The sequence below is a fragment of the Mizuhopecten yessoensis genome, unplaced genomic scaffold, assembly GCF_002113885.1.
Source record: "Mizuhopecten yessoensis strain PY_sf001 unplaced genomic scaffold, ASM211388v2 scaffold10905, whole genome shotgun sequence".
Lineage (NCBI taxonomy): Eukaryota > Metazoa > Mollusca > Bivalvia > Pectinida > Pectinidae > Mizuhopecten > Mizuhopecten yessoensis.
In genome coordinates, this window is record NW_018408780.1 from 245,543 (window position 1) to 270,518 (window position 24,976).

At 33.3% G+C, this 24,976-nt stretch overlaps 1 protein-coding gene across 5 annotated transcripts in view; it reads right to left on the minus strand.

Moving 5' to 3' along the window:
* Window positions 1-1,758: 1,758 nt before the first annotated feature.
* LOC110463425 (UPF0705 protein C11orf49 homolog) overlaps window positions 1,759-24,976 on the minus strand; it is a 28,338-nt gene continuing 5,120 nt past the window's right edge. Inside the window, exons 7-12 of one of the 5 annotated variants that reach the window (XM_021518014.1) lie at window positions 24,272-24,381; window positions 21,524-21,578; window positions 13,518-13,538; window positions 9,598-9,666; window positions 6,671-6,676; window positions 1,759-3,268 (exon numbers count right to left, since the gene is read on the minus strand). In XM_021518014.1, the coding sequence (XP_021373689.1) occupies window positions 3,022-3,268; window positions 6,671-6,676; window positions 9,598-9,666; window positions 13,518-13,538; window positions 21,524-21,578; window positions 24,272-24,381 (508 nt within the window). In that variant the 3' untranslated portion in view covers window positions 1,759-3,021. The remainder of the gene's footprint in view (window positions 3,269-6,670; window positions 6,677-9,597; window positions 9,667-13,517; window positions 13,539-21,523; window positions 21,579-24,271; window positions 24,382-24,976) is intronic. The other 4 variants (XM_021518016.1, XM_021518015.1, XM_021518017.1 and 1 more) reach the window with 4 other exon arrangements.

Genomic DNA, 24,976 nt, shown 5'->3' on the forward strand with positions numbered 1-24,976 from the left:
ATTTATTATGGTTTATAATGGCAAATGATACTTTGAATATTACATGTTAATAACTTGATTGGAATTATAACCTTGAGTTGACAGTTTGATACTTTGAAAATTTTGAGCCAGCCCTACCCCCAAGGGCTGTAGGGTGGGGCCCAAAGGAGTCAGTGTGCTAAGATTTCATTTTCCTTGTTTAGAATCAGAGGTGCTAGTTTCAAATTCTTTTTAGTCTTAAATCTGTATGCTAGATATTGAATAAGGTGATTTTATTTTTTTTGTCACTTTGAATAATATTTCTGTACATGTTAAAAACAAAATCAACTCTCTGTATACATATATCAGGTGACCGTTAAGGCCAGTGGGCCTCTTGTTGAGAAATAGCACAAACAAACTTCAACTCTCAACATGATTGTGGTTGGCTAAATAATACTGGCTAAGGTGTGATTGGCTAAATAAGACTGGCCAAGGAGTGAAATATTATTTTGAGCAAGACAAAAAGTGTATAAGCGTAAACCATACTTTATGCTTGAGTTTTGAATTCTGCAGGTGAACTTGTGTTAAGTTTTGTCAGTTTACAGAAGATGCGCAAAAGTTTAAAATATCCTCATGTATTGTCAAGCAGGTCATGTAGTCACAAGATACAGCTTGATGACAATGACCGCACAGAAATATATAACGCTAAGAAACCTATGACAAGACCAAACAATTGAAAACAATGAAAAAATATTTCGACACATTCTCATCTTAAATTTAATAGTTTCTTTTACAGTTTTATGATACAAAAACATTTTGGTAGAAAACAGTGTAAAACATATAAACAATATTTACATGTAAATATCGTCCGACACAACCAAGTTGTGGAAAAATATCACAAAGCAGAATGTTGTTCCTCGATCATTCGTGGAAATATCACAAAGCAGAATATTGTTCATCCATGCTCAGACAGTCCAGGACACTTATCTGTCGAACTTGCTCATTATTGTATAGTGGCAAAATGTTATGCAAAATTTTATTTTCGCTTTATTCACAGTCTTGTCATCTGTGAATTATAAAACAGTATTTGGCCCATTGAGAGAACAATAATAAAAGTGACACCGTGACACTTACACTACTGTGAATATGGTATTGATATTAGACCCTGTAGGAATTAATTACTATACAGTACTGTGAACTGATCACTACCTACCACTGTATCACTATTACACTACAATTAATTACTATACAGTACTGTGAACTGATCACTACCTACCACTGTATCACTATTACACTACAATTAAATACTATACAGTACTGTGAACTGATCACTACCCACCACTGTATCACTATTACACTAAAATTAATTACTATACAGTGCTGTGAACTGATCACTACCCACCACTGTATCACTATTACACTACAATTAATTACTATAAAGTACTGTGAACTGATCACTACCCACCACTGTATCACTATTACACTACTTTACTTCTACACTGTCCTGTACGTAACCAACTTCATACAAAGTCTAATTCTCAATAACAAAGAGAAACAGACACATGAATACACTTTGTAGCTGCTATGACACAAAATGTATAGATTTTGGAGGGGGATTTATTTAAGAAATAAATAATCAATTACCTTACAAATAATTTGAAATTCTGTAAAAACAGTTGATAGAAAATACACCTCCCAATAAATGGAGTTTACCGGGTATGTTGAGCAAGGTTTCTGTCAAAAGATTTAAAATTAATGTTCCAGTGTATTCATTAAAATAAATCTTTGAAAAGAAGTTTAATATAGAATCTATATACAAAAATGTTGTTTGCATGTGCTGAAATGCAGACCTTCATGAAATATTGCAATTTGTGATGGGCATCTTGCGAATAAATAGAAATATGTACATTTACCAAAAATAACTATTTACAGTTGTCAACAGTATTGCATCATTCACCCCACACAGTGACAGTGTTCTCCTTTCTGGTAGGAGTTCACACTGACAAACCAGTTAAAACTAGAAAATGTCTGTAAAATATATGTATGCGCATGCCCCTACAACCACTTTGACAGAACCTGAGCCAAAGACAAAGTCAGTACATGGATTGAATAAATGTAGGTGACACTGATCCCTCAAAGTTTATCCACATGTGAAGTTTGATAACTTTTTAACATCTGGTAAAAGTGCAATTGAACAAAACACGAAGTCTAACAATTATGTTGTACGAACAGACTGATGGAAAAGGAAAACACTAAACATTGTAAGGGCAGAAAATCAATCCTGTATGGTCATCCAGTTGTGTTAGTAATTATTTATGAAGGAACACAAGAATGTTCTATTCCGTCTTTGCGTATTGCAGAGTTATCTTCTCTTGTGAGCAGGTATGTGTGAGAAAACTACGTCGTTTTCTCAAAAATTGATGATGTTTCTCTCACAAACAAATGACGAAACAATCAATACCTGCTCACAAGAGAAGATAACTCTGTTGTACGCAAAAACGGAATAGTATAATGATAACATTTTTAAAGGGAGATAACTCTAACATAAAATCACTGGTATACTGTATTTGACCACAAATATGCACCTACTTAAAAATGACTAATAAAACCCCTCCCCACTTTGGTAAATAACCCCAAATGTTACAGGTTCTAGTTTTAGGTGGTTTATAAAAAGGAAATAATCATCCAAACTGGATAATTTGTTTTTAAATTTTATGTAGATTTTTAGACAACCAATGCATTACTTATAACGGAATGATTAAAAAATGAATCAGGAATATTTTCATTACTCTCTATGAAGTGCACATATTTCTATTGTACATAAACGGAGTATAAAATTTCAAATAAATCAGGCATTTCGTTTTGACCAAACCACAGTGTGTGAATAGGACATTGAGAGTAGTGAATCCTACACCAAAAATTGCAACTGGTCAGTGAGTATCAATGTTGATCAAAACGCTGTAAATCTGTCGGTGTGGTAACATAGGTCTTTGTGTCAATACACACTATTTTATGTGCTAACATTACACAATATCATACAATATCATTTCAAAATGTAATTTTTCAGTTTGTGTCATCACTGCTTTCTGTGTCTGAATCCGAACTACTTTCATCTGAACTGTCTTTTCTCTTCTTTGTTTTCCTTGAATTGATATGAGAGTTCTTTCCCTTGACAGAATGGGATGAGAGGGAGCCACTGGGTGGCTGTGTGGTGTACACGTTCTGTGTACTGGAGACACGATCTGTGCTAATCTTGCTGTTCCCCGTCGCTGATACTGGCCTTGTCTTGGTTTTCATTCGAATTGTTGGGCTGAAAAAATACAATTGAAAACTTTTTGTATCCTTCATATATAACTGTTTTACAACTGAACTGATAAAATGCTTAACTTTAAATAACTCCAGTTACAAAAACTTTCAGCACTCGAACAAAACAAACCCTGTCTACCATTTAAATGATATTCCCAAAGTCAAACCTTGTTCGTCCCAACACTGAAACACACATTCATTGAAGAATTTTGTAGGATCTGGTCAAAGATTCTACAAGTGAACAAATCATTCTTAGGAAATTAACAACACAAACAATTCAATTTAGTATTGCGCAGGAGCTGTATCTTTATGTGCAAGCCACTAGTCTTTTTTCAACCTGGTTAATATCTCATGTATAAGCCTGCTTGTGCTGGAGATGTTATAATTGGGTTCCCCATGCTTCCAAAGGCAGTATTTTTTTTATAGAACCACCTCATTCAAAGGTTACAACACAGGCACAGGACACCCACCCCTAGCTGTTTTGTATACTCGGGGTGGGGGTTGGGGTCTGTCTTCATTACATCGTGTTGATGATGTGTGGGAAAGAAGAAAAAACACTCTTTCTCTGAAAATTCCAGGCAACGATAAACCCCAACTGTCTTTGAAGTTTGTGAAAGGCTAGAGTATTAACTATGTGGTTATGCTGGTGGAAATTTGATCGACAGTTTTGCAGTATAGATATTTCTAGATGGACCATAGTTAATTTTGAGAAATGTGATCATCAGCTGCCAATACATATAGTCTTCTGGAATGCAAATTTCCTTATTATTAACAAGTAAAAATAGTAGGTACAAAGGTATAAAGATTTTTCTCAAGATTAATGGAGCTCGGATTGATGATGTTTGACTGTACACAATAAATCCAGAGAACTAAAATCGGTAACAAATCTCAAAATAAAAACATGCAGAGATGTAATTTCCATTATCATACAAATCTGAAACTTTTCATTTGTTAAACGGAAATTCTGCACAGTCTCTTTCACTTGTAAACATAGTTTCTGAAAGGAAATTGCGCACAAATTAATATAGAACAGTTAATGTTAAAACATCTCACGGGTATCTGTGCTTATGACTATATAAAAGATAATTCAGTTCACAGGCTGATTATATTATATAGTGTGCAGCAGTGAGGCAGATAGGTCGTGATAATATAACACAGTGAGGCAGATAGGTCGTGATAATTAACACAGGTAAGCACTTATCATCAAGGGTAAGGTATACACACACATGAAGACAGAAAGTACACAGGAGATTAGGAAATTAGAATATTGCAGCGATCATTTTATTATGTTGAGTGTAACCTGTGTAAACTCAATCCTGTATATATCATTTAACCTATTCCTAAACATCTAAATGTAACTTCTCTACACCGAACCCTATATAATCTGGAACCTTGCATGAGCTTGATTTGTGTACTTGTGACCTGTTACACTGACCTTTGTCAGCAAAGTTGTGCTTTATACATTTCTATGTAGAACCTGAGTAAATCTAAAACATTTCTAATCTGACAGGAAGTTTTGTTCATTGTGTGTTTGAGGCAAGTTTAATGGTACAAATATGGAAAGAAAAAGTAATAATCTTAGAATCATTCAGTTACAAATCAAATGTATTTTCAGAAAATAAAGATTATACAGCATTCAATGTTTTTGTGAACTTTGTAAAGTTATATGCAAAAAAAATATATATAAAATTATATAAAATTATTTTCTTTATAATAATCATGCAGAGTTTCAATGAATTATTTTATTCCTTGATATTAAAATGAATTTCAAACAGAATATTTAAATACATGCATATTTGAATAATATTACAAATATAGTAAATTCATCAGTAGATATATTGAGATGACTATGCTAAAATGTATACCATGCATCTGACTACATCTAGGATTACAAACCAAACTTTAGCAGCTTGAGATATGTACATACATATAAAATTTGATATAAAATTTCAGAAGAATACTAAGTGCAGTACATGTTTTCAAAACATGAAAAGGCATCACAATGCTTTTTAAATCTTCACTATAATACTGTTTAAAATGTTTGCATACAGAAATAACTTGTGGGTGCAAACTTGATGCTTCATTCATATTACTTCTATATTAGTAATATTACTTTCAGAAGGCCTAGGGACAATTCCTTGTGCAAGAAAATACAAGAAGAAACTCAGCTCAAAAATATAGGTGCACAAATCCCATCTTTTTTGTTTGATAGTACAATTTTTGCACATCAGAAAAATGAGGGTGTAGGAAATTAGAAAATACTAATATTAATAAAGCCACTTTGTCAATTTCTATATTTTTTTCTATCAAAATCAGTCAAATTGTCTAAATTTAAATATCACTTACTGACAACATTTATTAGACTGGAATTATATGTGAGCCTGTTTAGATTATTTATGCTGTCGTTATAGATAAACATTCTTCCTTTATTTTTCACGGACAGGAGAAAGTGCACTTGTAGGGATGAACATAAGTGTCACCAGTCAGAAACTTCACTAAGAAATAAAAACATTTGTTCAGAGAAATGTTATATAGACAGTCAATCAGAATCAGAATGTATTGATATAGAAGTACTGTATTTGTCCAGCAATAAGCCCATGCCTGATAATAAGCCCATCCAATACTATCAAATGATATATTCCGTCTTTTCGTATTGCAGAGTTATCTGCTCTTGTGAGCAGGTATTGATTGTTACGTTATTTGTTTGTGAGAGTAACGTCATCAATTTTTGAGAAAACAACGTAATTTTCTCACACAAACCAATGACGCAACAATCAATACCTGCTCACAAGAGAAGATAACTCTGCTATACGCAAAGACGGAATAGCATGACAATCAACCAGCATCACTATGTATTAATATAGATGTACTGTATTTGTCCAGCAATATGCCCATGCCTTGTAATAAGCCCATCCATATCAAATACAGTCCAGTAAAATCAATACTATCACATGCTATTTCTTTGTCTTGCAGTAAGACCTACCCCTACTTTTCCAACACTTGTTTGGCCCCCTGGCTTACTACAGGTTAAATACGGCATGACATATAGAAGATATCAACGAAGCGAAGGTTGGTTTGGAGTTGTATACATTACAGTGAGTTAATTATCAAGTATTATAACTAACAACCTTCAATTATAGGTTAAAATTGAGATTTAACTCATGGAATATAAAGTGAATATAAATCACATTCAATCTGTTCCACCCAACACACAAATTATTAAACCAAAATCGTGTGATATCATGCCATGTCAGGTTATTTCACGGTGTGAAATTACCTATATAAAATAAAGCCGTGGGTAGCGAGTGGTGAAATTATTGGAGAAATGAAAGTGTTTTACAGAATATAGACATTTGCAGCTTTGTCTACAGAAATAAATAAGCAGATAATACAAACAAATCTTTACCTAGGTCTGAAGCACAATGGACATGCAATAAAACATGAAAATCTGTTAGTTTACACACAAGCAAAATAAAAAAGGTAGTCTTTACAATGACTCATGATCCAGATTATGATCAATTAGTAACACCTATTAATTAGGCATAAATAAAATGTCACCTAGTTTACAGTGTTGAAACTACAGAGACAACACTTAAAAAGGGTGAAAAAAGAAGAATGTGAAAAAAAAGTTCTGATAAAAAATTCACTGCTTCCTTCACATTTTACTTGTTATATTTTCTGTTATTTTGTTTATTTAAAAAAAACTAACTAAAATAAGCAATGTTAATATTGAAAAAAAAATATGAAGTTGCCACATTTAATTCTATCTATAGGTGTAGTAATGTATATGCGATGTTTATCTACATTTGGGTGATAAAAATACTACCAGTTCCCATGCATGAAATAACAAAAGTCACAGGGGGTTGTAACATTCTTTTTCGTTCGGCTCACAGGGTACAGTAAATTGAGATCGGTGTAAACATTAACATGCTGAGGTGATTTACACTCTTTACACACTGTTCATTTCATACATAATTTTTCAAAAACTGCTTTAAAATTAATTACTGACAATATGAATGTGTCTGTCAGAGTTTATGAAGAGAACATTGGATAAGAGCACCTCACCAAAATACCCATTCTTACACTATGTCAATACACATTAATCAAACCACCACCACCACTAACCCAGCCAGTACTAATCCAGTTCTCTCAGTATCCAACCTGTATTTTAGGAAACAAGTTGTCCCACTATTAAGCCAGTGTTTTAGGGAAAAGATTTTTTCCTGGTCCATCTATGCAGCTAGCATCGTAGTGTTTCAGGAGACCCATATATCTTTCCCTATGTTAAAATGTACCAGTAACCAAGTTATCTCACTATCCCGTTAGGTTTTTTTGGAGTGAAGGTGTCCGGATTACTGACGACCCTTCGTACATATTTTTTATATCTCCAGTAAGATAAAAGAAATATACAAGGCCCTGTGACTCAAGTCTACAACATCAGTTCTACCCTTTGACCTAACTACTGACAAGACATGTGCATTATACATACAAATTCTCTACCTGCTTTTACCATCTACATATACCGGTATATACGTTATGTATACTTTAAGCAAAACCCAAATATACAAATTTCTACAAAATTACAATAAGAAAATTCTACCTCATTTTCCAAACAATGGATTTGCTTCCTTTTATTTGCAAATATTTGTAAATATGTGTGGGAAATATCCGATACTTGCACCAAAGTTAAGTGAGACTTTTTCTTTTTCCTGAAAAAATATGAATACTACAATGTTTGTTTTCCTTACTTTATTTCTTAAAATATATTCTTAACTCTGATAACCACTGTTGCCGAGTATCATTCAAACAGAATTGGAAGCAAAGCATTAAAAATGGAATTTTTAGAAAATCAAGTCTATTTTGTTTTCTTTTATAAACAGGTACTAAACTGAATAAGGTTTTTTTATTAATCCTATTTTTACAGAGAATACCATTAGCCTACTTGCCTGTGCCTTAACTGAACAAGTTTTAATGGTTGAAAAGCTCAGGACTATGTGCAGTAAACATCCCCCCCCCCTGATTAAGCTTCTAAATTAAAATAGGGTAATGAATCAATTGTTCTTTTCTTGTGCTTTCTAGAAATGAATTATGAAGTTATATTTTAGTAATTAATATCGCATATATTTTTATTGGATGATAATTTGACCTGAAGATAACATAATATCAATATATAATGTTATATAAATATAGAGTGTACAATATGTGTGAATGTAATAAAGTATACCATATTTGCCGTATGTTTCAGCAGTGAAATAAGGGGCCATAACTCTGTTAATAACAGTCTGATAATGTAGTTATCAAACTTCTCACAACTATCAAGACTATCAACCTACCTATGAAGGCTGGATTTTATCTGTTGATAATTACCCAAGATATTGAGCAGACACTGTTTCAATAGTTGAATAAAGAGCTGTAATTCCATAAATTACAGTAAGATAATTTTGTTCATCAAATCTGTCCAAGTTGTCATGGTAATTAACCTATATATGAAGTTTGAAGTTAATCTGTTGAAAAATACTTCAGACATGGAGCAAACACTCTTTTGGCAAATAAGTAAAGGGCAGTAACTCCTTAAAATATGCTTGGATAATTCTGGTTATCAAACTTGTCTGAGGTTTCGTGGTACCTTCTTCTGAAGTTTAAAGTTATCCATTGAAAAGTACTCAACATATCGAGCGGACACTATGTGCCTACCCACCTACCTGTCCACCCACATAACATATTACACCTGTCTTTCAACGAGTGTATTATTACCACTGAAGATAATCTGCATCTGTTTTCTACTTTAAAGCACTAGTCATTGTCTGTTATGGGCTATAACCTGAACCCTTTCACCACTGTAGACCATAATGGACTCATCCTGATCAATGGGTGGAAGTGTCTACTAAAATTACATAGGGTTGAAAGGGTTAAGATTAGGGTATCTGAAACTATGGAGACCATTATATAAGGACTACAGTGGTATAAAAACCTGGTGACAAGTTTGGTCGAGGGGGTACAGTGTTGAACACTCAGGTGCTCCAGGCATGTTCTTACTGATAAAATATAGGGTGAGGGTTGACTCTCACGGCAAATACGGTACCACTCTATTGTTTGTGCAAATGACTGGGTAAACTGCTTAAATTAATTGTGTGTCATGTAAGCAATTTTACCGATTTAATGTCATTTATAAGGAATACATATTAAATTTGATTTCATTACATTTTCATGTTAAAAAGATAAGTAGCAATGATCAAACGCAAGGCAGTGTAATTGCCAAATTTCAAGACAATAAAATTTGCAAAGCAATGTTGAGTGACAAATTAGGTTTTCACATCAGCAGCTGATAGATACCTGGCATGAGCTTGGGGATTTGGCACTGTCAGTTGAGGATTAATAGCCACAGTTTGACCGCTAGGATTTCTGTAAAATGGTCAACATGGTCACACAACACACTTTATACAGAAAAGAATTATTAATACATATACAAAAGAAAATAATTCAAAATAGTAAATAAATATATCGACAATATCAAACAACATCAAGTAGCTATATAGTATATACTTTATATCAATATTATATTAGTCAAGGCCATTATGGCTTTACAGTATCTAGGTCAAGCATGATTAAAAACAGTAACATGCAAAACAAAGTATGTCTATATTCCTTGTATATAAACAAGGTTAAGCGTCACTTAAAAATTGTAATAGTCAAGGTCAAGCTTCAGTTTACATTATATTAGTCAAGGTCAAGCATCATCATAGATTAATTGTAATATTCAGGGTCAAGCTTCAGGATACATTATAACAGCCAAGGTCATGCATCAGTGTGTATTATATATAATCAAGGTCAAACATCAGCATGTTTACATTATAATAATAGTCAAGGTCAAACATCAGCATGTTTACATTATAATAGTCAAGGTCAAACATCAGCACATATACATTATAATAGTCAAGGTCAAACATCAGCACATGTACATTATAATAATCAAGGTCAAAGTCAAGGTCAAACATCAGCAGGTTTACATTATAATAGTCAAGGTCAAACATCAGCATGTATACATTATAATATTCAAGGTCAAACATCAGCACGTATACATTATAATAGTCAAGGTCAAACATCAACACTTATACATTATAATAGTCAAGGTCAAACATCAGCCCTTACACATTATAACAGTCAAGGTCAAACATCAGCATGTATACATTATAACAGTCAAGGTCAAACATCAGCATGTATACATTATAATAGTCGAGGTCAAACATCAGCGTGTATACATTATAATAGTCGAGGTCAAACATCAGCACGTATACATTATAATAGTCGAGGTCAAACATCAGCGTGTATACAATTATAAAAGTCAAGTTCAAAGCAACACAAAACTGACATATAATATAGATCTCTTCATAAAACCATTTCTTCTAACAGAAATTATATAAGATTATGTGTTGCCTTCCAGGACTCTATAAATACAGCATCAATCGCTACTACATATTATAGGCATTCCTGTCTTATAATGTATGTTATCCTGTAAGTGAACTTCTCTGATAAAACGGGCTGCAGAGAACATGATCATCAATTGTTTTCACTTTTTCTGTAAAAAAGATCATTTTCAGGTTCCATACCATCTATGTACATGTATCAAATCAGATTGGAAAAAATTACCCTATCAACAAAGTCTAAAGATGATCTGTTAAACAGGTAAACAAAATATATCTGAAAGGTCAATTATGATGCATGTACCATAATATTAAAATACATGGAAACATGAAGGAGGTAAAATGGTGTATATGTATATCAAAACTACATAACTCACATTTCATTTCAACAAAACTGGTATATTTTATTTCAAACAAATTATACAAGCTCTATATATTATAAAATCCACTGTATATATGAAAACATAATCTGTTGTACATACATTCTTGGTTAGGTATAAAATGTAATAACTAAGTACCAATATGTACAGTTATAAACGTGTTTATAAAGAACCCAACAGTGGACAGATGACCATGCATTTGATGATGTCCAAGGAACGATACCTAGTGGACAGCTGACCGTACGTGCATTTGATGATGTCCAAGGGACGATGCCTTAAAATCACATGTGTTCATTATAAACATATTTTACAAATGTACATGGAACTAATTACTAATATATATGTATAAACTTGATTTCTTTGGCAAAATCATACATTCAAATCCCTACATCAGTAACCACATAAGTAAACACATATCACTGACCTGTCCACCAATGTAGAAAATTAATTTGTCATCTCTCTGAAAGTCTAGGTGCTTTAGATTTCATGGAGGACTTTTCAACCAAAATAATTATGACAGAAAAATAGCCTGTAGGCAATGTTAACAACATTGGTGAGAATTGTTTCTCTTTGAACACCAGGCAAAGTAGGTGGAGATTATTCAATATGTTTATACAGAGAAACCTCTATATAACGTCCCTCACTTTGTTTTCCAACCCACTTTATTGCCAAACTTTACACATACTTCAAAGTTCCCTTTTCCCTATGAATATTTCTTTTTATTCCTCCCTTAAAAACATTACCAAAACCCTTTATAATTGCAAACTCCTTTGTAATCCAAAACTTTTTTATAATCCCAGACTCGGTTGTGACACCTAAGTCTATGAAATGCTTAATTAAAATAATACAAACGGGGGCAGTATACACGATAATACAAACGGGGGCAGTATACACGATAATACAAACGGGGGCAGTATACACGAAGGGTTTACCCCATTCTCACCTGTATAACACACAAACTGGTAACTAACCAAACATAATTCAGGGTTTACTTTCAGACAGGTGACAAAAAAATATATATACAAACTTCGATCCACACAACATTCTGAACACAATTTTTTTACATTGTTGAACACATATATTACATAAAGACGATCATTGAAAAAATTGGCTTAAAAATATTACTCCAGACTCAAAAGGTGACTGTCCTTTAAAGTTAAAACAATGATTGTTCAAGCTGAAATATGACTATCACCTGGATAAATATAATTCGTTATTGTAGTAAATGCCACTTATCTCACTAAATATGATAAAATACTATTAATATATAAACTTATATATATGATTACTGGCAATTAAAGCAAAATGTATGGCAAATAAATGATAAATACTGTCATTTAATAAAAAAATTATACCCGAATAAATTATTGGTTTGTAGCACTGCGTTATAACCTGTAAATAACATAAGCTTTTAAGAATGTCAGAAAATGGACAGCAACTTTGGAGTGAACTTTCAGTGTTCTCAGGAAGGGTTTCCATCCGTTTTAGTTTGTAAATGGTCAGAAGATCATTGCACAATTACCGAGTCAAGTTTCTTTGATGTATAATGGCTAATTATACAGATATCTTATGAGTTTGATTGGCAACAGTGACCAAAGAAAGTAACTCGCGGGAAAGACATTGAAAATACTAAAACAAAGTATTGGTAGATATTTTCACTGGGATAATGTTACTTTTTTGACCAGCAAGAGTCCCACTTCACTGAGTGGTAAGCTCTTTCCCGAGGCCAAGGACTACAGTCTGCCTTCAAGGGATACTAGTGCGTTATATGTAATACATTGACTATATTTCGTGAGTGTCCATTCTGCAACATTATTTTTTATTAAGCCCAACATTTAGACTAACGCTTGTGTCGACCTTACGACCACCACTAGAAATATAGATCCCGTGGAGGGGGGGTTACAAACTTACAAGAATCTGTAACCAACATCTGTATCAACCAAGATACTGATATCACTGCAAATGGTAGTAAAAGTTTGCATCTTGTGGCTTGGAATGTTGTTTTTTAAGACATTTTAAACATAGATAGAATGTGTGTATATACCTGCTAGAGACAATACTTTCAAAAATGACATATTTTGAGTTGTTCTTTCAGATAAAATCATTAGTTCTTAGATTACAGGAACAGTTTAGCAATAATTCACTGGTTGAAAATACGTCACCCACCTAAGGGAGAGAAGGCAAGCATGACTACAAAGGTATAATAACAACAAAAACATATACCGGTAGACTTAAACATTTTTTATGCAAATAATTATGATTAAGTGTTAGATGGCCCCCTGTGATAAATTTATATACAGTTATAGACTGGGCAGGAGGCAAATAGTTTTTTTTATTACCCTTGAAGGCAAACTATTTTATGAGGCCAAAGGCATGCAAGAACTTCATAAAGTAGTGTAGACTGTATTTTGTGTGACTATTCTACTTGTAAACAACTAACCTCCATACTTACTTAGCAAGCTGTACGGGTGGCCTGAGAAAGAATCACAGAGCATCTGGATATACTGAAATACTTGTAAGCCTAGCATGACCAGATGCATTGTGGGGATGAATTTGTATCTCCGATTAAATTCTTTCAATTCAAAATCATATTCCTCTAAATAACACAAAGACAAAAAGAAAAATTTATAACTTTATCTGCATGTCCAAATAATTATTCAAATTCTTTTACAGAAAATCTTTTGAACAAAAATTTTCAAATTTTAATTATATTCAATACTTTGTTAATATTTTTTTTTAAATCACAAAATGTTAATCTGAACATTTTTTTATGAAATTAAAACCATTTTTAGTTAAAACGCTCAGTCTTAATTATAAAGATTATGTTATGGAAGAAATTGCTTTGACCATATTTATGTGAATTGGCTATAGGTCTTGTCTTTGGGAAGATATTGAGTCTACGAAGGAAAGCATGCAAACACACAGTTATACGTACATTACTGCAAAGAAATGTACACGACTGAAGTACAGAATAGATAGTTACTGGCACTGATCTACCTAAACATCACCGACAGAAGTTCTTCTGCAACTAATGGTGGATTATCTAATGTTCATTTAACACAAGTTTGTTAAAAACTGTATAAAATACTATTTTAAAATTAACTTATTAGAGTTGGATAAACATAATAACCATTTTTGTTGGAAATACTATACAAGATTCCTATTTTTGATGAGGTTCCCATTTACCATGAATCATTACACCACAATGGAGGAGGGCTGGCCAATGACAAGTGTGTGTGTGTGTTGGTGTGTATGTGTTTGTGTGTGGGGAGGGGAGGGGCCCCTGTATGGCTTGTTTGGAGTTATTATATGTGTTCTGCATGAAAAATTCAGTTAAAAAAACAAAACTTATATTGAGAAAATTTTTAAACTGAATTTCTACAATCAGACTGGGGGGAAAAGTCCACATATAATTGGTAAGGAGCTGAACATCGGCATAATTTATAGAAGGAGCGAGTGCTTGTCTGCTACTAAAAGTTTGGTTTGCCCATTGATACAAATATATTCATTTTTGATAAAAAAAAAAAACTTATTTAATAATCATTACCATTAATTGTTTTGCAATTAGCAAACATACATAGATATACAGCTAAACCTGCCTTATCCAACCCCTGAGTATTCTGTCAACTGTCAAATCTGACATACAGCTGCAATTCATTTCTTATGAAAGCTAATTAATAATGCAGGTTTAATTAATCTTTCACTTCCTTGTCGGATCCAAGAGGGTCTAAGATTTGACAGGTTTTTCTGAAATAATCCAAGCAATTGAAAATAAGCAGTGAGCTTCTATGACTTTCTCTCCTAACATTGGTAAAATAAAGAATTATTTTTTGACTAGGCAACTATAAATTAATTCTTTGCTCATTGGAATTTCTAAAACTTAACTAATTCAGGTGTTCCTCATCATTCCATTTATAATTATTTGGCTGTGATGGAAGGGGAAACACTGCCCCTCTTTGCCTTATTTCAAAGAATAAAAAACAAATATTTAATTTATTTGGATTACCTCCCTTTGTGCTGCATATATATAAAAGGTAAACTTTGCTCCTTTTTTAATTTATTTCAAGGTTTCATCAGAATCTGAAAATATTCGTTAGGGTATTGAATGGAAACCATCAATCAATTAAAGTGATGTATGGTTTATAATTTTACATATTTTTGCCCAATTTCAAACTCAGTCTGAGCCTGCGAACAGATTTGACGGGCAGAACACGAGAAACAGGCATGTGAACAGATTTGACGGGCAGATCTCGAGAAACAGGCATTCTCCATACCCTAATCGGACACAATTTTGACAGATATGTTATACAATTTATTACCTAAATCTGGTTGATTTTTCTTGTTCAGCGAGTCATTTTTTATTAGTATTTTTATTAAGATAACTGGATAGCTGTTTATTTCATCACAACCTAAGAAACATAAAAACAAGGAATTGAAATTTCAGTGTCCATGTACTTTTTTAGGCAAAACAAAAACTCTGTTTAAATAAGGTAAAATGTATACATTTTTGCAATATATTATTTTCTTTCATAACTGAAATTCAAGAAGTTTTGGTCCACAAAAACTGTGGCTAACAAGGGAACTATATGTAAGGATAAAACTAAAGCAGGAAGGATTGGACTAGAGGTTACATATATTGATGTGTGTATATAGACATATCAGCTTCAGATTCACTGATAACTTACTTTGTTGGCTTTTTACTGTAAACATAGTAATGGTAATGTCATTAGTCTGTCATCTGTAGAAAATTAACATAAATATTATGTAACTAAAAATGTCCATCTCCTTGTTAAAAAATAATGTCCGTCCCCAAATCCACCTCCTTGTTAGAAAATAATGTCCATCCCCAAGTCCACCTCCTTGTTAAAAAATAACATCCATCCCCAAGTCCACCTCCTTGTTAGAAAATAATACCCATCCCCAAGTCTTCATCCTTGTTAGAAAATAATACCCATCCCAAAGTTCATCTCCTTGTTAAAAATTAACATCCAACGCGAAGTTCACCTCCTTGTTAAAAAATAACAACCATCCCCAAATTAACCTGCTTGTTAAGAAATAACATCCATCCCCAAGTTCACCGCCTTGTTAAAAAAAAACATCCATCCCCAAGTTCACTGCCTTGTTAAAAAAATAACATCCATCCCCACGTTCATCCCCTTGTTAAAAAATAACATCCATCCCCAAGTTCACCGCCTTGTTAAAAAATAACATCCATCCCCAAGTTCACCTCCTTGTTAAAAAATAATATCCATCCCGAAGTTCACCTCCTTGTTAAAAATTAACATCCATCCCCACGTTTATCCCCTTGTTAAAAAATAACATCCATCTCCAAGTTCACCGCCTTGTTAAAAAATAACATCCATCCCCAAGTTCACTGCCTTGTTAAAAAAATAACATCCATCTCCAAGTTCACTGCCTTGTTAAAAAATAACATCCATCCCCAAGTTCACTGCCTTGTTAAAAAAATAACATCCATCCCCAAGTTCACTGCCTTGTTAAAAAATAACATCCATCCCCAAGTTCACTGCCTTGTTAAAAAAATAACATCCATCCCCAAGTTCACCGCCTTTTTAAAAAATAACATCCATCCCCAAGTTCACTGCCTTGTTAAAAAATAACATCCATCCCCAAGTTCACTGCCTTGTTAAAAAAATAACATCCATCTCCAAGTTCACTGCCTTGTTAAAAAATAACATCCATCCCCAAGTTCACTGCCTTGTTAAAAAAATAACATCCATCCCCAAGTTCACTGCCTTGTTAAAAAATAACATCCATCCCCAAGTTCACTGCCTTGTTAAAAAAATAACATCCATCCCCAAGTTCACCGCCTTGTTAAAAAATAACATCCATCCCCAAGTTCACTGCCTTGTTAAAAAAATAACATCCATCCCCACGTTCATCCCCTTGTTAAAAAATAACATCCATCTCCAAGTTCACCGCCTTGTTAAAAAATAACATCCATCCCCAATTTCACTGCCTTGTTAAAAAAATAACATCCATCCCCACGTTCATCCCCTTGTTAAAAAATAACATCCATCCCCAAGTTCACCGCCTTGTTAAAAAAATAACATCCATCCCCACGTTCATCCCCTTGTTAAAAAATAACATCCATCCCCAAGTTCACTGCCTTGTTAAAACGTTTTATTTGCACGCCTTTAAAAATGTTATTCAGAAAGAGGACAAAACAAGATCAATAACTATTTTGAAAAACATACGCTTAGGGTGATTCTAGTAAATGCATCCTGTCTACTTTGTGCTGGATAAACACATGGTGGGTATAGATTTTCAACAATCAAAAACACTGCATGGGCCTTTTGGAGAGCAAAACTTTTGATTGGAAGAGATTTTGTTTTTCCCTGCTGGAATTTTTTTGTGGGGGATGTGATCAATCAAATGTGAGAGTCGTCTACAAACAAGACATTTGGAATTGTCATCAAGGACACAAATGGTAAATCTTGGTTCTATATATTCTTAGTCTTTGGAATGTACACTGTAATATGGTAATTAGTCTACTTTCACAATCGCATATTATAATTAGAGTTACTTCCCCTGAAATTTACAAGAACAAGGCTCAGCCACAAATCAGTTATCTGTACCTTCCTTTAGGCATCTAGCAATAGTTGGAATATGGAATATATATAAAGCATACTGACTGGAGGGTTTAGCTCATTCACCCCTGAAGACACATTTTAACTCTTCCAAATCAAAGGTTGGAATAGTTCATTTTGAAATTTCAGGGGTGAATGAGTTAAGTGAACAACTGTATATCAACAACATATAACACACGGTTTGTTATCACACCACACAGCACTCCAACCCGCTACCACTAGTAAAGCACCAGAAGCAACAGAACAATGCCAGTATAAAACTGTACCAATACTTGACAGAGAAAATCCAATTATGAAATAATAGATTTCATTAAAAATCCATTTGAATGAAAGCAATACAGTATTGTACCAAAAACTATCAAATGATATAGACTTCTTGAATTTTTGGAAGATAATAATCAAATAATCTAGCAACGCTGCTTACAAAATTTCTCAAAAAAGTAGCAATTAAACAAATTAAAGTTGTGTACAAATATTTTACAAGCCAAATAATTATGTTTTCCGCATTAAAAAATCTTCTTCATGAAATATTACTTTAAAAAACAAAAATTGAAACTGTACAAAAAATGTTTTGTGGCAAAAAATAATCATATTAATTGACAATAAAGTTTGTAGAGTTTGTTTTTGAGATGAGACAGAGAAATCAGCTCCACTTCCCCGAGTGCTACCGCTAGCCCCATTGTATCAGGAGCATTAAGATATACTCCCATTGACTAGACAACTTTTCAACTCATGGATCCTTGGAAATCTGAGAAAAAGAGAAACGTGACTGTATTACCGATATGTATATACTGGAGAACTGTTTTCTTCATATTTACCATAGATTTCATAGATTTAAAGCATTGGAGATCTACATTTGCCACTTTAAACCCTCAGTCAGATAAAAATATCGTAATGTTTTTACCAACAACAAGAAAGAAGAGGTCTAAAGGGTTTTGAATCGCTCACCTATGATTTTGTTAATGTATGATTTATAAATACCAATGAAAGCTATCTTGGATTTCAAATATGTACAAAAAGTAAATAGCACTACTTTTTTACCAATCTACATGATGAAACTGCTAGATTGAGTGGAAAAAAAGACCCAACCCATCAGGGGTCATGATCATGGATGTGAACTTTGAACTTTGATTGGACTCAAAAAAGAAAAAAAAAAAGAAAAAAAACATTCATTTGGAGTCATACATATGAGGACCTTTCCTTAAACGATATGTCAAAAAACTTTTATTATCACAATGACTAGTTTGAATAAGATTTGAAAAAGAAATTGAAAGACATATTGAAATGTACTATGGCATAATGCATTTAGTTCATTTAATTGGACTAAGTGATATATAAAAATGGTAAAATGAAAAATAAATATAACAAAATAACTGTTTGGATCAGAAAATGTAATTTGCTATTTCAGAACCTGACTCATAACATGGAACTCACATAAACCCTGACACTACTTATAAGTCATAATCAGTCATTACTTGATTGGTAAATAATGATAACATTGTAACAAACGTTGTTGATTGTCTTGGCACTTCCCATCACTACTGAAACGAGTAAAATAGTCAGTAGAAGTGACATCCGCTCCCCACAGAAGCTCCTGGGTTGTGGGTGTAAGCATAATAATTATGCTGGAAAATGAACATTTGTTCAGATTCCATACCATAATATGCCACCTTGTCACCTCAAAATTAACAGCGATATTCCTCTTCCAACATTTGGTTTAGATCGGATGTATTGTTCAAGTGATATCAACCAGAAAGCATCATTTTCACAAAATTTCAATTAATTTATAGTTAGTATGACCTTGACCTTTGACCTAGTATTTCCAAAATGGATTGAAAAGTACACCAGCCTTATGCTATGATAGATATAACTCTACAATCTCCATATTTCAGTAATTTTGATGCTATATGTGATTTGCCTGAAGTAAATTTAAGTGAGCAATATTATGTCCAACATACTGACACATAATCTAGGTCACATGTAACTGTTTTCTCTGTAGTTTAAAAATTACTATTATTTTATCATCGACAATCTGTTAGACACTTGTGTGTTTTTTTCAACATTTAATGGTTCATAAGTTTTCATAAAAGATTCCATTTTGTAAACAACTGTAATTCTGAACAGCAATTATAGACTGATCACATTCAACAAATCACAGGAGCTGTAACATTATCTACTGAACATTCAACCAATCACAACCAATCACAGGAGCTGTAACATTATCGACTGTACATTCAACCAATCACAGGAACTGTAACATTATCGACTGTACATTCAACCAATCACAGGAACTGTAACATTATCGTCTGTACATTCAACCAATCACAGGAGCTGTAACATTATTGACTGTAGTATTATAAGCCACACAAGCATCTTGTGTACCATGTATTGTTCTAGGCTCGGTTATAACCGGAACAAGGACGTAAAGCCCCACCAATCAATCAATCAATCATGTGTACCATGTATCTATATCATAGACATACAGTGTAGAGTCTGAACTGTGCCCTGTACAAATACTGTGGTTACTGGTAACTGAGAACTGTGGTTAACTGTTATGCCTTTACTCAGCTTAACCTTCATCAAATCTTAGCATAGCAAAATGTAAAGAAAGGAGGTTTTGTTTCTCCTTCCAAATGGTTTTCAACATTAATTAACTATCAACTTTTGCTTAAGAGCAATAATATGGACCTGGCTAATTAAATGATGAAAAAGTTACACAGTAATACATGCATACATGCTGACCTCAGTTATCTAAGGGAGCTTAACTAACATAAACTACATGTAAAATGTGTCATATGGTACACCAATATATCCTTCAAACTAAGATCAAACTGTCACAAAATCACATGCATAATTGCTAAATATCGTCCTGCATATTTAGCCAGGTCTTAGGTATAAAGTATTTTAAAACATAAATTAATATAAAGTGATCATGATCTTATTAACTTATTATAACATCAAATATATATCAGTGTTCCCTCAGAATTTTGCATTTTGGGGTATATTTGATACATTGATCTTCAAGATTCTGTACCCCCTAGGTATGTATAAGGCAATTCTTGAAAACTGAGGGTACAGCCAACTGTTTTGGCGGTGAAAAACCCCTCATTTAGGGTTTCTAGGAACACTGATAGATACATACATGTATATAGTAATTACATCTGAAATGTGAAATTAACACTGGCCAAATATGGACTTTACCATTAAAGTTTGAACACATGATTGGTGAAAGTTTCACAATACACAATTGTCCTCAGGAATCCTGGAGGAGGAGTAAAGTTGAGTACATGTGTTGAGGTTTTGTGAAGGAGGAGTGAAGTTAAGTACATGGGTTGAGGTTTTGTGAAGGGGGAGTGAAGTTAAGTACATGGGTTGAGGTTTTGTGAAGGAGGAGTGAAGTTAAGTACATGGGTTGAGGTTTTGTGAAGGAGGAGTGAATTAAGATCACACATGAGTCTACCCTTTATCACAGATGCTAAGCCTGTGTTTGGTATTACGCTACACCCACTTCCACTTTGTTGAACAGAAATTTTACCATAATTCACCAGCAATAAACACCCCTTGTTAAACCCATTCACCACTGTAGACCATAATAGACTCATCCAGATGAGTGTATGGTAGAGTCTACTCAAGTTACCTAGGGATGAAAGGGTTAAAAGAAAATTTTACCTTAATTCTAGTATCCAGAATAAAGATTTTTTCTGGATTAATGACACTGATTTTGTAATTGAAAATCAGTCCTCACCCTCCCTTCCACTTCTACTTCTTTACCCCAGTAAAACACACCATTTGTATAGAGAACCATTGGGACACCAGGTGTATATATATGGGAGAGAAAGGGATAGCTTACGATGTTAATTCGGAGTCAGCTCCTTCTAATAGTTCAGCCTTCGGAGGGAGTCTCCCTGAAAACAGTGTAAAACGTTCAAGCTACAATAAGTGCAATGCAGAATTTTAAAGTCACAAGACAGAAAAGACAGTTAAGCGATTGTGAATGACAAAAAAACATTAAGAAAAATGAACCTTATATGCATGTTATGAATTTTATTGGAAAAGTTTATTTTTAGTATGTTCTGGTTTCACGTCATGCCTATACTTTCAAATTTTTACAGAACTACCAGGTATCTGAATATCGATTTAAGGGATGATTCTTACTGTTGTAATATGTTAATAAATATTGTTCTGAATACTGAAATTTGTATGTTTATTGGTAATAACAATACTATAAGTGATATATGATTTAAACAATATGTTTGGTTGATATTCTTTGTGGGACTCAAGTAGGTCACAATACCATCTGTTTGATGTTTTGATGTACAAGTATTTCATCTTTATAAAATGTTTCAGGAATAGAATGGGATACTTAGAAAACAAGACAACACTCGTTCATAGAAAAAAAAGTTAGATACAATGTATCGGTATATTATTCAATGTTGAGGAAATAGTTTCTGGAAAAAAAGTATTGGGAGAAAAGTGCAACACCATATAAACACAACTGGTTTTCTATTCATATTCACTCTCTAAACTCTAAACAAACAAAATAACTGGGATTTTTATTGGAAAAAATCAAAACAAATCAGAAGAAAAGTTTTAAGTGCAATTGTGCCAAATAATTGTGGTATCACTGTACTGAAGTCAAAAAAGGCGTGCTGAAACGATCTGGTAATAAAGACATAATAAGCACACCAGCTCTCCTTACAAGGCTATTTCCGACTCTGGTCCCTCCAAAAGTTCCGACTTTTGGGGCATCCATCCTGTAAACAGATCACCATACTACTGTACTACTGTACACACTACTGTCAAATAACTGTACACATTACTGTACATATAACTGTACACACTACTGCACATATCACTGTACATATTACTGTACTACTGTACATATAACTGTACACACTACTGTACATATTACTGTACTACTGTACATATAACTGGACACACTACTGTACATATTACTGTACTACTGTACACACTACTGTACATATTACTGTACAAATTACTGTACTACTGTACATATAACTGTACACACTACTGTACATATTACTGTACTCCTGTACATATAACTGTACATATTACTGTACAAATTACTGTACTACTGCACATATAACTGTACACACTACTGTACATATTACTGTACTACTGTACATATATGTATGCGAGATGTTATCTCTCTATTGTAGAGTTTCCGGATCCACTGTATGTCTACATGTTTTAGATTATGTGTGTTATCATTCTTGTGTCCTTAAGTATCCAAATAGAAAAAATGACCATATGGTGAAGTAAAAATGTATTCTTTGCTTGTCGTTCTGTATCCATATTTTCTTTTTATTGAATAGGTGCTTCATTACAATTATTTGGTTATAATGACAGCCAACTATGTAAACTGAATTAAATTTGCCAAGATTCCCTATTTGATGATGTCTGGTCATCTCCTCTTTTGAATTTTTTGGCTAGACCATCCTCGATATCCAGGGGTTACGCTTACTTTCGCTCTCTACACCCCTGGAATATGTCATGGCAACATTGAAGGCACGAAGATAGCTGTTTGATTGGTCTCAGGTATAAAAAACTGACCAATCGCTAGGCTGATACCTGTCCTTTGAAGATTTCAAAGGAGAGACGCCCGACTTCAAAGCCTGTCAATTTTTACCGTTACGTTACATGAACGCGAGATTCTTTTGATGTACATCAAAGGATCGGAATTAGTCTTGAACAAGGTGGCGCACATCTATTTTGCCATGACATATTCCAGGGGTGTAGAGAGCAAACGTAAACGTAACCCCTGGATATCGAGGATGTGGCTAGACTAGTGAACTCCATTTAAGAATCCCTTAACTGGAGTAAGCAGAATTTCGCTGAACATTCACTAGCAGATGTTGGATCTAATTTTCCTTTGTATCCATAATTATTTTTCATTTCAAGTGATTATGACTAGTAAATCTATACAATTTAACTGATTATAGGATGGTGCCACAATAATCTTAACTACTGCCTTACGAGGTCAAGGCCAATTTTTCCTGAAAGTGCTATACAAATAGTCTACATAATATAATATGACTATCTAAGTTGTCTAAATAGTTGATTTTAAAATAGGTAGAGACGACAAAAAATTATATCTATCATATTGTTGATACTGAAAAATGCTTTAATTTCGCAGGATTAACTTATCAGACTGGTTACTGTCAAATTCACCCTATAATGCTATTAACAGTCAAGCCTTTTTTTTTCAAAGTGGAATTTTTCATTGTATATTGTTCACAGATCTATATATTTATATACCAGATATGTTAATTTTAACATGTACAATATACTGTCAAATGTATAATATGCAAAAGGTTGAATAAAAACATGTTAATTTGAAAACAGTCAAGGCTTACTTATACTGTATCACAATGGTAATTAATGTGTAATGAAGGGTAAATATTTTGAATATATTTTCAGGCCATAAGTTTTAAGCAGATTTGACCTCTGTGATATAAAAGCACTATACATCATCCTTTCCTACAAGCTTTATATATATAATCATCTACATATATTGTACTATATATGTGACTACTTGAACCATCATATACTGGATCAGGTGCCAAAGAAAACCTACCTATGTGGTCGTTGATAGATTCACTCTTAGCAAGGGCCATTAGGAACCCGTAGAAGGACACCCTCGGAACATTAAACAGAATCTCCTTCAGATAGTTTCCTGGTGGTGTGCTGATGATAAATGAGATATTCTGTTACAAGTTAGGTTATTTGTAGTGTAAACAACAAACATATATTAAAACTTCATCTTGATTGTATATCGTAAATCTTGAGAGTATTTATGGTGCCTTTTAACTTGGATACCCTCAGTACCTGTAGATTCCAAAGTTTTTCCAAGGTCCCATTAACATAACCAGGTTGGAATACATAGCCTAGAAAATTTTGAAAATAAAATCATCAAATTCTTCTGTATCTACATCCAAACTAAAATTACAAAATTTTGATTTTCACATGATGTTACATTAACAAACAAATTTAAAAGCACATTGTTTACTTTTGCCTTCTATAAATTCCTACGTTTGCTTCAAAAATACGAAAATTCTTCACTCTTCTGTTGTCATTGTGTAGTATACTGAAAAAAGAGCTGTGTTGCTCCGTTTCCCATTTTTTGTTCATTGTACTCCGTTTGTTGTTGTCTAGTAAACTAAACAAGGTTTAGAGTACTTCTTTCTTCATTTCCTAGTGTGCTTGACAAGATTTCCGGTATTGCTTTCTCTGTTGTCTAGTGCTCTTGATAAGATTGTGAGTATACTCCCTTTTCAATGTT